The sequence below is a fragment of the Rhipicephalus sanguineus genome, chromosome 2, assembly GCF_013339695.2.
Source record: "Rhipicephalus sanguineus isolate Rsan-2018 chromosome 2, BIME_Rsan_1.4, whole genome shotgun sequence".
Taxonomy (NCBI): domain Eukaryota; kingdom Metazoa; phylum Arthropoda; class Arachnida; order Ixodida; family Ixodidae; genus Rhipicephalus; species Rhipicephalus sanguineus.
Window position 1 is genome coordinate 212,895,104 of NC_051177.1, and position 15,568 is coordinate 212,910,671.

At 47.4% G+C, this 15,568-nt stretch overlaps 1 protein-coding gene across 1 annotated transcript in view; it reads left to right on the plus strand.

Annotated features, from left to right (window-relative positions):
* The window catches only part of LOC119384060 (DNA mismatch repair protein Msh6), a 260,639-nt gene extending 245,444 nt beyond the window's left edge, over positions 1-15,195 (plus strand). Inside the window, exons 30-31 of the mRNA XM_037652348.2 lie at positions 2,315-2,449; positions 15,069-15,195. Of these exons, the coding sequence (XP_037508276.1) occupies positions 2,315-2,449; positions 15,069-15,137 (204 nt within the window). The 3' untranslated portion in view covers positions 15,138-15,195. The remainder of the gene's footprint in view (positions 1-2,314; positions 2,450-15,068) is intronic.
* Positions 15,196-15,568: the final 373 nt, after the last annotated feature.

A 15,568-nucleotide genomic window follows, 5' to 3' on the forward strand; every position in this document is an offset into this window, starting at 1 on the left:
ATACGTTGAACTTGAGATAAATGGCTGGAAAACATTTTGTGAACACAAGACCTTGTTAAGGCAGAAAAAATGGTGTTAACAGTGATGCCATATTTTACAATTTTGGAATGACTGGAGGAATAGCAGAGCAGGGGCTTTCTGGACCTCGGGGAAAACTCCCAGCAAACGTGGTCCTCATTAAACGTCAGAGACAAATCCATAAACCGAATAGCCCCTTCCACAGAACCTTCACACGTAAAAGTCAGGCCTTGTCCTCTTTCTTTGAAGCATTTTACAATATTAATCATGTGGTGTGTGACATTGCCCTTTTTAACACAATCAAAAAATCATCTACAGAGCGAAAAATCTTCATCACCATACCTTCCAGATCATTAGTCAAAACATTGTCAGTACTGCTAAGAAAAATATCACATAGTACCGGGGCTACCTGGGACCCTATGCAGATAGCCGATCGCTGTACATACACTTTATCGTTCCATCCAACCAAAGTTGAGGACAAATAAAACCTCAGTGCTAATACCTACGTCTTTTGCGCTGTTTCGATATGAACGCAAGCCAACTAGCCCAACTCTCCCTTTTGATAAGAAACGCCGCATAAAAAACAGACCTTAGAGAGCCAGAGCGCACACGCACACCGAAAGTCCATTGATACGCGACACGCCGCAAATGGATGATGGCACCGGTGAAAAAGGAAAACACAAGAAAAAAAACTGCTATGGGCAAAGCATGTAGGGAAGGGTGTTTCAGCTCCACTAACGTGAAACCTGTGGAGGGGCGAAGCATGCAGTGTGCGTCAGTGTTTCCCACAGCAAAATCACTTCTAATGGCCATTGAGAAACAGAAGAAAGATTAGACATAGAGCCCCGCAGTCCGCTTTTAGTTAACGTGCACTCTGCGAATCTTGCAGCGTGCACGTATCATCATCATCAGCCTGTCTACGCCCACTGCAGGGCAAAGGCCTCTCCCATGTTCCACCAATCAACCCGTTCCTGTGCTTTCTGCTGCCACGTTATACCTACAAACTTCTTAATCTAATCTACCCACCTAATTTTCTGTCTCCCCCTCACGCGTTTGCCATCTCTTGGAATCCAGTCAGTTACCTTAATGACCACCGGTTATCCTGCCGACGTGCTACGTGCCCGGCCCATATCCATTTCTTCTTCTTGATTTCAACTATGATGTCCTTAACCCCGCGTGCACGTATATATAGTGCCTATATATACGTGGTGGCCAGTGAACGGTTGTGCAGTGCGAGCAGTTAGTTTTCAATCAAGAAACTCGCTAGCAGACGCTGCCTGCATCGGCGTTGTCTCTCGCGGGCGAGGGCGCGTTCTCGTTCCTTGCGAGCTGGTAGTTCAGCATTCATTGCAGAAAGAGCGTTTCCATAGTCAACGCGTGCCGTTCGCTCTCTCTCGCCACACGGCGAGCGCTAAGGCGGTGGCGCGCTCTCTTGCGCTCAAGCGAAGGGACAGGACACAACGATGCCCGCCGACAAGCCGAGACCCTAAGGTGCTTTGCCCCTAAAATATGTTCTTTCAACTTTGGTATTAGCAAAAGCAAGCTTTGTAATATTCTGAAAGCTGCAGCAATATCCTTTTTCTTGCCGATCAAGATTGCTTAAAAGGTGCTTAACGGATACTGCCTTGTGAGCAACATCTGTTTCATTAACAAACGAGATCACTTTCAAGGTAAGTGATTGACTGTCTCTTTCCCTTTTTTTTTTTTACCACGATGGTCTAGTGGTTATGGCGCTTGGCTGCTGACCTGAAGGTTGCGGGATCGAATCCCGGCCGTGGTGGCTGCATTTTCGATGGAAGCGAAAATGTTTGAGGCCCGTGTACTTAGATTTAAGTGCACGTTGAAGAACCCATGTTGTCGAAATTTCCGGAGCCCTTCACTACGGTGTCTCTCATAATGATATCATGGTTTTGAGACATTAAACCCCAGATATTATTATTATCAGGTTTGAAATTTCACGCCAAGAACATGTGAATCAAGCTTAGCTGCCAACTAGCCTGAGAACAAGCTATTTTTTCTTTATGCATCTCTCGAACTTGTTTCATGCATGTTTAACAGGAATTTGTGTGACTGCTCGCTATTTATGCACTTCAAGCAGATGAGCACAGGGGCTTTCTTTTGTTTTTAAGCTTTTCTTTGCCCTAGGTCCCTTACATAATTTCGAATTATCCCTGGCTCTTTAAAGGTGCAGCTGTCTCTTGAAACATGAAATTGTAAGTGAATGACACTTGATCATAGCACTAGCAAGCAAACTGTAAATTAAGAATTCTCACTGGACTCAATACTCTTTGTGCAGGCATGCATGGTGGAAGATGAAAATGCAGAAGACCCGACACAGGAGACCATTGTGTTCCTCTACAAGTGTGTGCCAGGCCCTTGCCCCAAGAGCTATGGCTTCAATGCTGCCAAGTTGGCAGGTGTCCCACAGCAGGCAAGAATTTTGGTTCTCTTTGAATCCATGCATTGCATTTACTCGTGTGTGGTCAGCCCTCGTCTGGCATTTTAGAGTAGAAAAGTGTCACTCACATGCCAGTGTTGACGGCCTCCAATTTTGTATCTTTGTGCTGTTGCAATCTCAGATGCTGTGTCCTCGTGGTTAAGTTCTGCAAGTTGCTGCTATATTTCACTACTTATTCTCCTGCTAATGTCTAGGCTGCTATAGATGTAAAACATTTGATTAGATCAAGCAGGCTAGGGGACTACAGTAAACACTTGTTTACACAAACTCTTATATTGTCACGTGGTTGCGACAGTAAAGGCAATCAAACCTGTAAAGACTGAACCCTTTAGTTTGCGAACTTGTGCCTACCAAGGCTATTAAGTCTCAGGAAGCTTGTCCAAGACATCATGGAGATCAGCCGTCAAATAGATCACACTCAAGCATTGAAGTGCGCGTGAAATGAAGTTAGGGATTGTGGCCAGATCAACCACGGCAAAAGCCTGCCAATTAAACTTCTAAGTTCATGTATTGACAGCAAAGTTGATAGCTCGGGTTGTAAAGCCATGAAGACAGCTGCGGATATTGCACATTTTTAATACGATTCCGTTTTTCTGCGCCAAGCTGCTCCATTCCATGCTGAATATATTTTCTTTCTTTTTTTTTTTTTTTTCATTTCACGCGATAGCGTTTACGGACGCTGGCAGCGGCGGACAACTGCAGCAGAAACGGCCGTTGTTCGGATCTCATAACAGCTCTCGCTGTAAAATGTCTTCCATTTCTCCCATTTTCTTCTAGGGAAGTCAAAATGAATTGTAGTAGCGCAGCTAATTGGCCTAGTTGGAAACGGTTCATCCTTGAGAAGCGTGAAAGAAACACAGGGACTAAGAAGAGATACACACCGGACAAGCGCTTTCTAACAACTAGTTTTATTGATGAAAAACTCAGACTTCTTATCCTAACAGAACTGCGCAAGGTACATGAACATACAGTAGACTCTCAGTAAACGGAAATCTCTTAAACGGAACTGCTGCTTAAACGGAACAACTGCTCCTAATATGATTGGTTTCGTTCTTGGATTCTGCACCCCTGCTCCTCTCTCAGTAAACGGAACTACGGAACACATTTTCCTGGTCCCTTCAGGTTCCGTCTAACGAGAGTCTACTGTATTCAGCGCACATACTGACACTCGTGAAAATGGCTAAACAGTCACAAAAAGTCAGATAATAGTGATGTCTCTTTGTCAGATATGGAAACGGAAGGATGACTTACACAGTCGTCGTTGTGCTGTGAAATCAAAAATGCTTCTACGATTTCCCTCGATGTTTGGTTATAATGTTGAAAAAGAGTGCCAGTGTTTTCAACGAGGGGGGTGCACTCGCATTCGTTGCAGTGAAGGGCGAGGTGTTGTTAGGACGTCCTTTCAAACTTGTCATGTGCTCCCTTAATCTGGTGTTCACACACCTTGCCTGTTTAACCTTCATACACGTGCCCACACGTCATGGGCAGAGCCGTATATTCCCTTTGGGAGAGTTCGGCGCTCTTTTGATCTCGCCGCCAGTCTGGCAACAGCGCGCTTCCGCGCCGCCGACGCCATTTCGTGCCGAGGTTTCTCGTGATGCTGTACCCGTGACGTCGCTGTCTGCATTTATGCTTCCTCTGTGAACGACCTGGTGTGTCTTTGCTGCTGTTCGTGCACGTGTCGGCTGCGTGGAACGTCGTGGAACGTCGTGGACCTGCACGGACGTCGCAATGGGGGCTTGCAGCGCAGTAGGCTGCTCTAAAGGCTCTGTTATACTCCGACGTGCGTTCGCGTCAGCCCGCGGCGGCGGGAGTTGGCGACACTAGGTTCGTCACGTTACGTTGACGCGAAAACAGAGCACTCTGTACTCCCACTTGCGCGACGCACTACGTCGCCTTGACGCATGCGCAATTGAGCGCACTTGGCGTCCCTTCTTCACGTAGAGACACAGACGCAGTTCAGTCTGGATAACGTCGCCGGCGTGGAATGCAGCATGTCGCATCTCGCGCCGGCTGCAGCCGGGGCGCGTTGACGGACGCTGGGCGCGTCAGTCGCATCGCGCGTTGGCCTATAGAGTGCTGCACGTTTGTTAGCGTAGCGTCACTGTGCCGAGCGTGCGCGCGCGTCGATGTTACGCTGGAGTATATCAGCCCCTTAACTCGCTGAAGAAAGGGTTCGCCAGAGACGGAGCGTTGCGGGCGCACGCCAACGCGAGCTTACAGTGCCGCGGCACAAAATGGCAGACAGCGCCGCCGCTAAATTTGGATGGTTGTTGGCTCCGCCCCTCCGCCGAACTCTCCGAAGGAATATACGGCTCTGGTCATGGGAATCTTATATACTATCTTATTGTTGCATTCCACATACTTGCTTTTGTGTGTTATGGTGCAGCCTTTACTACTTTGCTCGCTTTCATATTTTCACTTTACTCTGGAGCACACTGCCGATATTGTTTTTTGCCGAAAATACTACTTTTACGTCATATTTGCTTGCAACTTTTTTTAATTGATGGGAAAGGCCATGTACGTACGGAATTACAGACACTTTTGAAAAGAAACCAGTCTGCCTGTCCATTTCTCTTGCTGGTTGCTTGTCAAATTTAAAATTCTTCAGAAGTCACCCGCACGATGCTTGCAAAATGGAGTGAGGGTACCCAGCATCCTTGATCCGGCCAATTTGGGATGCAAAAGCATTGTTCACAGAATGGAAACAAGTAGGGGTGTGCGAATATTCGCAATTTCGAATATTTTTCGAATAGTGTTTGCTATTCGATTCGATTCGCACTGTAATTTTACTATTCGAACTATTCGGACTTCCCAAAAAAACAAATACAGTCAACGTCCGATTAAAAGTGACCCCTTCAAATTTTCAATATGCTTGACCTCATTACACCCTCGTATTGTGGCAAAGCTGCCTTTCAAGCTCCGTTATGGTCGAACTTAGCCAAGACTAGAGACCGGAAGTTCAGGCACGAAAAAACAAGGTTTTAGGCGCCTATAATAGGCCCTAAATACTGTCATTTAGGCATATTGAAAGGGTTTGCAGCGCAAGCACGGTAGTGCTGGTTAATATGCATATTAACCAACTAGCCCAAATAGCCGTTCTTCTTCAATGTCATTTAGGCATATTTAGGCGTTAAAAACTATCGTTTAGGCATATATAGACAGAATTCATAATTACTTCAGCGGCGTGTTTCAGGACAAATCTTCCTTCTAACAAACAGAGCAGGCAAATCCTGTGCTTTGGGAAAGTTAATTTTATTTTTTTCATGAAAAGAATTAGGAGAAGAATAACCATTTGAACAGATTTAGGTAAAAGCTACGGTGACTGGACACTGTGAGAAAGGCTATGAAAGCAGTGGCAAACCAGCACCATCACAAGGTTTTCGGGCTTGAAGTTGTGCCTTCTTTCAGTCAGTATTTGCTTGTATGCGAAGAAAGAACGCTCGACGTCCACTGAAGTTAGTGGAGCGTACTTGTAGTCCGGCACTTTCGATGCTCTAATTGCATCTGGAATCTTCGAATCGGCACCGCTCAGAACATTAGACACTTGTTTTAGCACATAAAATCCGGGATTCTTGTCCAAGGCAGATTTAAGCTTCGAGGTGACCCTGTCAGCGACAGGTCCATTGGGGACGGTGGCGAACCTTTCCTGCATGTCCAAAATTAGCTCAACACTCTGTGTCAGAGCAGCGCCCGAACTTTCAAGTTTCTGTATGCTTTCTGCAAGGAAAGCAAAATGAGCACACAAATAGGCCAAGTCAGATTCAAGTGTATCGTGGTGTAGAACAGTCTGGGCTCTTCTCAGGGCGATGCTCTCGTCCGCTGCAAAGCTGTTAATAACAGCCTTAACACCGGCGAAGTGTTTGTTGTAGTAGTCCACTGCCTTCAGCCAAGTTCCCCAGCGGGTAACAACGGGCTCCGGTGGAAGAGGCACATCCGGCAACTGCTCTTTAAAGGCACGAACGCGCAAAGGCGCCTTAAGGAACACTGCCTTGCCTGCGGCTATTAGTTCGTTAACAGAACTGAACGACTTTCTCAGCTCTTCACAGACCCGATGAAGCCCATGGCAAGAGAAGTGACATGCAATAATTCTGGATAAAAGACCTTGAGAAGTGCAGCAGCAGTACTCTGTCGTCGTGGGATCCGGAGGGGTACAGTACCCTCAAGAACGAGTTCACAAAGTAGGCGATGCTATCGCCGCTCGTTTTTTCCAGTTGTTTCGAGCATACCAAGAAAGGTGTTGTTTTCTCTTTTGCATCCAGCTTTCCAACTACAAAATGTCCAAGTAATCGTCCGGTCGCATCTCTTGTCTCGTCCACTGAAATCCATATGTATGATTCACGAAGTTCTCGTCTGATTTTTGCTAACGTGTCCTCGTACATTGGCCTCAGGTACTGCTTGCGAAGAGTGGACACTGATGGTATATTCTGGTTGCAGTACTTTTGCAAAAAATTCTTGAATGTCTTGTTTTCGATCTTTGCCCAAGGGATGTTAGCAGCGACCAATGCTTCGCATAAGTCTGCGCTGAATTCACTTCTCTTTCCTTCAGCAAAAGCTTCAGACAAGAACGACTGCCTCGACGTTGATGGTTGGTTGCGCAGAGCGTTGTCGTGATGCAACGTTGTTTTCTCGTGCTGCTCCAGATGACACTTTTTTTCACATGGTACCTGCGAGAATAAAAGAGCGAATTGCACTAGGAAGGTGCGTTGGATACGTGGAACTTCTTTAGTGCACTTGCGCTTGTACTTTTCCTTGCGGCTGTCAAAACTCTGTGGAAATGGCGAAGTTAGATAACACGAGCCCGAGCGTGCATTTTAAAAATCGAAATGCTTATACCTGTATCCGACCGAGAATGCTCCGCACATTTCCTGTTGCATGCGAGTTGACAGATGCGGATATAAAAATAACAAAACAATGAATCTGAGTGCCCGTGAAGTCACCAAAAAAGGCATCTTATTTGCGCAGGCTCAGGGGTTATTCGAATTGGCAGTTGCGTAAGCAATGTTGGGAGATTTATGCCAATGCGTGTTTCAGAGTGGACGTCAAACGCAACATATTGATCTTTGCAATGTCTTCTCACCTGCTTTTCACGTGGATGGCAAAATACCGTTTCTCCATCGACGGAGTAGCACTGCGATCCACTGGTCCATTGCCTGACAAGGACACTTTTCGGCGTGTTTTTCTTCGGCATTGCTCGGCAGACTACCGACAGCTGCAGTTATGAACACAAATGCCAACGAAACTGACGCGTAGGCTGTAGGCTGCAGCGCAAGCGTAGCTTAGCTTTGGCTTGCTGGAGTAGACTCTAGCCTCCCTCACGCAACCGCCGAGGTGCACTACTCTCGAACCAAGCGACGGAGATCTTCAAGGGGGAGAGGGAGGGAACACTAGCGCTAGCCTTGCCTCGCTTCCCCTCGCTAGAGTACACTCTAGCCTCGCTCACGCAACCGCCGTGCTTCTCGAACCAAGTGACGGAGATCTTTTAAGGGGGCCCACTAGCGCTAGGCTAGCCTCACTTTACCTCGCTGGGATACACTCTAGCCCCGCTCACGTAAAGGCGCGTTGATAGACCGACGTTATCGGCGCGTTGGCGAGCGTCACATGCGTCGGAACACATCGGCCGAGTCCAGTTATACGTTGGCTGTGGCAGTGCGTCGAACTAGGTCTGTTTTCGCCGACGTGACGAAGCGCATGCGCGCGTCTACCCTAAGCCGCACTGTAATCGCGCCTTAAAGGACCCCTGACAGCAAAATTTTTGTTGATGACTTTTTTACTGTAATTTGTAGCTTTTTGTCTGGCAATCCCTAAGTTAAATCGTAAATGCTCTAGCGTATCGCATAACTCATTCTAGTGTAGTTAATTGCGACCATTTTAGCGTCCCTTCAAAACGCCCGCCTAAAAACCACAAGAAACTGGCGCCCCATGCGGGGGAGTGTCAAAGACCACGTGCACACAAGCTGTGGTGACTTTGAAAGCGCGGTTTTCAAATCGGGGCCCCACGCGCGGTAGAGATTGAAAGTATGTGGGTGCCTCGGTATGGGTTAAACCTGTTAAGCACGAAAACTACCTCGAGAGCAGGCCGACAACAAAGCAAGAGGGGTGCGGAACAATAGGCCTCGTCGTCGTATTGTGCACGTGCGCCCCGCAAACCTTCTGTGACGTCCACAATACTTGCTTAATCGTGGAACGTCATGCGGGGCCTCTATCTACGTCGTACCAGGATGTCGCAAGGTGCAGCCAACTCAAGTGAGCACTCCACGCGCACTTTAAAACCAAATTAAGATATCTTAAAGGCAACGTTCGTCACTAATAATCGGTCAGATGTGCCCCCGTATACACGAAAGTCAAACAACACAAACATCTCGAGGTTTCAATTTTGGTGTCAGGGGTCCTTTAACAGGACCTAAAAACGTAAACAAAAAAAAAACATAACTAGCGCGCTATGCGACTGTTGAAGTTAATATCGCCACACTAAATGCTTCTTGTTTTCCTCCGTATGAACAGCTCATTTAAGCAAAACGTGTACTCGACGAATGCGAAAAGGCATTTTTAGGCGCTGAAAAGCTGATATAGGCACAAAGCTCGAAATAGGCATTTATAGGCACAATAAATGTTTGATTAAAACGTTTCCCTTCCCTTAGTTCGTGCTTATATGTTAAATAGGCTCGAAACGGGCTCCAGGAAAAAATAGGCATTTTGCCTGAAGTTCCGGTCTCTAGCCAAGACAGTCAACGTCCGATTAGAAGTGGTCCCTGGATTTTTGCAATATGCTTCACCTCATCACACCCCGGTATTGCGGCAAAGCTGCCTTTCAAGCTCCATTACGGTCGAACTTAGCCAAGAGACGGTCAACGTCCAATTGGAAGTGGTTCCTAGATTTTCAATATTCTCCACCTCATCACACCCCGGTATTGCGGCAAAGCTGCCTTCCAAGCTCCGCTACGGCCGCAAATGTATTAACTCAAGAAAATGCTGGTTCCAACATATAGATGAAAGATGTGGCAGAGGTGGGGGCTCAATTAATGCTGTTTTGGACCTGAAATTTGGGCAGGAAGTCCGAAAAATCGGACGCCGAAGCTTTTTAGCATCCAAAATTTCATATTCTTATATATCGATGTCTACGAGGCAGATTTGGAACTCCGCATTTGAAGGGAGCACACCTTTGTCTGCCACATCAGTTGAGCTTCCACAGAAGTTGAAAGAGAAGGAGAGGCTGAGGAAATGGCATCTTTGCCTATCACGTGTAAAGTGTTGTCGGCAACACTTTGGTTGCACCAAATCATGTACATAAATACGATTCGGCCTCTACATTGCTTCATTCTTGATAAGACAACTATAAAACACCACCCCGCCAGTCCTTCATCAACCGAGCAAAAAGAAACACTTTCATGTTGCTATCTCACAAGAACATGCTTAGGGATTCTCTGCAACTTTTACTGTAATTTCACTTCGAATTATTCGAAAAATGTTTGAGAAATATTCGAAAATTATTCGATTCGATTCGCCCTCAATCTTTATTATTCGAATTCGCTTCGCACCCAAAATTTTGCTATTCACACAGCTCTAGAAACAAGATTTTCATAATGCCGATTGCAAGCAGGAACCCACAATGGCATTCTTCACAATCTTAGAATGCCCAGAAGCAAAGCTTAAAGGGACCCTGAAACATTTTTTTGAAGTTTTGTCAGTGTTTAGGCAAGAGCATCCCCAAATCATTCGCACAATAAATTAAGCGACACACCGTTTACCAAGGCCGCTACGGACAATTATGTCTACCATATTTACTCGAATCTAAGCCGATGTGTTTTTTTTTTTTTTTTCGAAAAAACGATGCGCGAAAGGGGGGGGGGGGGTCGGCTTAGAATTCGAGTACCATGATTTGACTGCAGCCGCCACCTACCTAAAGGCCCGGCCACTCTAGCGGCATGGCGGCTGACCATGCGCCGATCTCAGGCTACCGTATGCAGACAGCTCTGCATGCACGTCAGAGGCTCATTTTCGCAACATCCTACGGTAGCTGACTAGGTCACTCAGGCTCAGTGGCAGAGTGGTTGTCCCCCCATGGCTACTCAGGCCGACCGTGTCGTCTGCTTCGTACTGTCCATTGTTCCGAAATCTCGCAGTCCCACGTTCATGCAGCAAGGGTCGTCGAGCTGGCGAGATTTCATGCCGGCAAAGGCAGGTAAAGGTGGATCAGGTCACGTGATTCCGGCGCCGGCGAATGCCACGCACTTTGACACCCTTTCTCCTCCTGTCACGTGACCCAGAAGTTGCAGAGGCGCGAGCACCGAGTTGGTCAGTTTTCTGGAAGCAATCGTGCAGTGTAGTTGTGCCTTAAACACATGCTCGCGAAACGCCTGCACCAACGGTGCTTCAGAAGCAATGGCCTGCATTCGAGGTAGCTTTTTTTTTTTTCTTTTTTTTCTGGCCTTGCGAATTTCAGGGCTCAGCCTGCAATCGAGGGCGGCCTAGATTCGAGTAAATACGGTATACCCTCCTCCTCACCACTGCCTTGCACCCTCAGCTCATAGACACGCTGGCATCGCCGGCGATCGCAGCGCTCTCACGAGCGCACTCAACGGTTTGAGCTTCGCCCAGTCATGGCCTCCGATATTGCATGCCGACAGGTTGTGCGCAATCTCAGAGGCCCAGTGTGCCTGGCAGCACGCCGTCTGGCAACAAGGACGAAGCTCGCGGAGTGGTAGATATCTGCTCCGACAGTCGCCGCCACACTACCAGTCGATCTTACCGTATTTACTTGAATCTAGGCCACCCTCGATTGTAGGCCGACCCCCGAAATTCGCAAGGCCAGAAAAAAAAAACCTTCATCACGGTACTCGAATCTAAGCCGACCCCCCACTTTCGCACATCGTTTTTTCGAAAAAAACATCGGCTTAGATTCAAGTAAATACTGTATTTTGTTCTCCTGTACAGCGACAACCTGCACAAGCATGCGGACAAACAAAAGGAATTCGAGAACGATCACCGATAAGCGTAAACTCGGGCAATGTGGTTGTGTCTTCAGGGGTGAAGTTACAGCCACAGACACGTGGATAGTGGTGTTGAACGGATAGTGAGAGCGCGGCGGTCATTGCAGCGACGAGCTGAAGGGATTCCGCTCGCCAGATGCCTCACAAACATTACACGATGTCGCAGCTACAAGTCACCAATTGCTAGATATGTGGTACACAACACGGCTAGGGCAATTCATTTTGTCCAAGAAAATAAACCTCGAGATAAACACTGTCGCTCAGCTCACGTCAACACGGAGCACATTGTAACACAGGCAAACGACGCTCGCTGCCCACAGGAGGCTCAGTGACATGGACTGGACATATCCAATCAGATCAGCCGCCTGCGTGACGTCGCGCACTGGAAATGGGCGGTTTGAAAACGCATTAGGCTGAGCCGCTGTGATCATGGGCGATTCGCAGCTTTAATAGCCTTGTAATAAAAGGACTTGCTCCACCGGACCAATGTGTTCGTACAAAATCGTCAAAACTGTTTCAGGGTCTCTTTAATCCCTTCACGAGGCGAATAAACCCAACAAATGTGACCCGGTTGGAAGTTCAAGTTCACATCGAGGTACTGCAGCTTATTGTCAACTGGAACTTCTGAAGTGAACTTCAGCCCCTTGCCCACAGAATTAAACGTAGTATCTAAAACTCTCTTCCTGAGGGCCCCTTCTTCACCCCTTCTTCAACACTTGAACCCAAAGTTAAATAATCATCAGCATATCGGAATACCTTTGTGACCACACCGTCTATTTCTCCGGCTTCCTGTCTACACTGCTCAGAAAGATGGTACTTAAGACAGGAGCTACCTTAGACCCCTTAACTGGAGAAAAATTTAGACTCTGTGGTCACAAGGTAAACGTAGAAAAAATCGAAACATACCTTTTTCAACACAAAGCCCTTATAGAAGAACACTGCAAATATAAGCACTGGTGCCCATCACGCCACCGCGTGAAGCTGTTTTTCAACTCCGTGAAACTGGTTGGCTGCACATTTTTTCCAGAAAACATTTCTTTTCTGCAACTTTCCTTTCTTCATAGCATAGATTGCAATGCTGGTATTTTTCAAATTTTCGTAATTCGTGCTGGGCACCCTGAGGTACCTTCCCGTCTATGCGTCGAAATGAACAGTGCACCCCGTTTCGGAATCTGCCAAAACCCGTAATTTGGTGTCCCCATTCGACCACCTTGTCCCTCATGTACTGCCCAATACCAGACTGACCTTTAGATTTCACCATTTCCTCATCCACAGAAGGGTTCCGAGGCGGTTGAAAAAATAGCGCGGATGAATCGTTCATGCGTTGCAGTAGAGAAGACACGTGGTGAAACTTCCCGTGGGATGCGACGGTCATCTTCTCCGGGTCAGAGACACTCAAGAAGGCAAGCAATGCCTTGAACCTTTTCCTTGGCATCACTGACGTTGGAAGAAGGCCTCGAAATGTCTGTCGTCAACTCAAATAGCAGTGCAGGTGCAAGACTTGGGCGATTCCCGTGTGCACCAGAAGTCCGACAAACATGCGCTACACCTCCTCACTGACCTCCCTCCGGGATCCGTCCCTCTCATTGTGCTTGGCCTTTTGAAAATGCATGCATGCATACTTATTTGTGTGGTTGGATATCTCTGTGACGACTTCTGCGGTGAAAAACAACACAGAGATGCCACCACGCGGCACTCCGGAGCACTAGGTCAAGCTACACTCCGCGCCGTCTTCGCGGAGAGAACTCCACTCCTTCTGAAGCCGGCGTTAAATGCTCCTGCCCAAATGAAGTTTACACCTTCCAGATAAGAGCTGTGACATGTAGTACGCACCGGATGCATTTACATCAATGTGCGGCAACGATAAAACGGCCCGAGGAGAGACCAAAACTTAGCGGTGGATAGCTGCTGGTGTTCCGGGGCGGTTTGACGCACTATCGCCGTCCATACTGAAGTTTGACGAATCGAAGTCGTCTTCCGTGTCAGTGCTGCTACCACCATTCAGAGATTGATGCTCAGATTAATCGGAATCTGTCGAAATACGTCGTTTTCGTGGAGCTCCCACAAACAACGTCGACGCCATAATCGAGACCACGAGCGCTGACTTCCCTGACTGCGAAGGAGCTTTAAAAACCCCCCCGCAGCGGAAAGAAGGAACTGAAAAGCGAAACTGATATCTTTCACCCTTTAAATGGTGTTAGCTATCCAGAAGCGCTTAGATAGCACTAAAATTTCTCAGCAGCGTTGAGCTCGTCGTTATTGTGCACTACCGCCGAGAACTGCATCCAAAATCGGTGCCATTGCTGTCGATTGCCATAGAATTTCTTGAGTTCTAACTGCGGCAGTCTCGACCTGACACTGACGGAAGCTTCACTGGTCGGCGGTTGCGAGGCTTGGTACGCACGGTTGTTCTGAAGCTCGAACCGAAGCTTTGACGTCAATGTCGCAATCTTAACTCCGTGTTTGCTCGCGCCTATCGTGTCTGTTTCGATCATATCACCAGGCGTCTTGTTTAATAGGCTCTCATCAGTTGTCGTTATCTGCACATAGATCGCATTGATTCGGTCAAGTAAACGTTGAGCCGTGACGCTGAAAGCTCTTGTTCTCGTAGAAGGCTTTCCGCTTCTTGTACGATACCATCCAGTTGCAAGCATGTGCACTGGCATCGTCGGAATAGCCGTTCCATGGGTCACTCGGCAGCCGGGAACTCCTCGCTCAGGGGTCACAGCGCGGCACCTTGAAGAGATGAGGTTGGCCTCGTTCAGAAGATCCTGTGGTGTTTCGGCACCATGTGGTGGACCTCAAGTTGCACAGCTACGGGCTGTCTTGCTGAACAAGAGACGGCACATCTAAACCGACCGCTCATTTTCAATGGAACATCATAAATTGAAAAAACGCCTCCGTGCCCTCGAGCGAGCGGCAGCTCGTGAGGAACAATGACGATGATGATGAAAGACGTCTGCTATGCGGATGAAGATGAAGTTCCAACACTTGGTATTCTCTTGCTGGCTGCGGTACAGTCAGTTCTAACGTGGTTTCCTTCATTGTCGAGCATGCAAGGCTTCAGTATCCCACTTCTGACACCACGCATCGACCAGGTCGCGGTCGATGAAACTAACAACACACATGTAACTTAGTAAAACTTGTCGTTGGGCTAGTTGGTACATGCTTACTGAAATACAGAAAAACAGCACGTGGCTTTAGTGTTACGTAACAGAGCGACTATGTTTCCTGCAGGCCTGGCGCCGTCAGTTTCTATATCGCCCTCGACAATGAATAACTCGAATTGCGTGCAACTTTCGTGATTTCTAAAACAGTGCATGGGTATGTCATAAATTGGCACGTACTACAACTTTCTAAAGTAAAGGACTGCCCTGGAGTGAAAATTAAAAAGTTACTTAACGAGATTTTGTTAATTAGTCGCATCAGCGTCATTTATTTGCGGCAAAGTTTTTCCGCCTCGACATAGAGTTCATGTGCAAAAACGACAGGAGCCTGACTGTCATATAAGTTTTATAACGAATCTATATTGTCCAAAAAAAGAAGAAACCCTGTATAGACAAGTTTATGTGTGATTACACTGTATTTGTCTTTTTATGCAGGTGATCAGGACAGCCTTCGAGAAATCTAGCCGCCTTGAAAAGTGCATCCAGGTGGCTCGTGCTTGCTGAGACACCGCCAGTATTTGAATCCATTGATCTTGCAATAAAGTGACCTGAGCATTACAAACTAACAGCACCAGAGTTGCACTGATGCAAATCGAGTAAGCGCAGTGCTTAGCCATCGTCTTCTTGTGTCCCGTCTTTTTGCGCTCAAATCTATTGTAGCAGAAGGAGCTTGATGTGTGCGAGTTCGTGTAGCATACTGCATGAAAAAAAGTCACAGTTTCGCCGCAAGGGCGAAGCAATGAATGCGATAGCAAGAAACTGTAATGCTATACGAAGTGAGGCTCGCCAATGGATACTCTGTTTGAACAGCGCTCCTGTTGCAAAGGCGGCCGAAGCAGCGAAGGGAACTAGCGTGCTTCAAGTGTCGAGCTGTGACACTTGATAGTTCGCGCTCATCTTCTGTTTGTTCGTTTAGCGGCGTCCCTTGAGCTCGA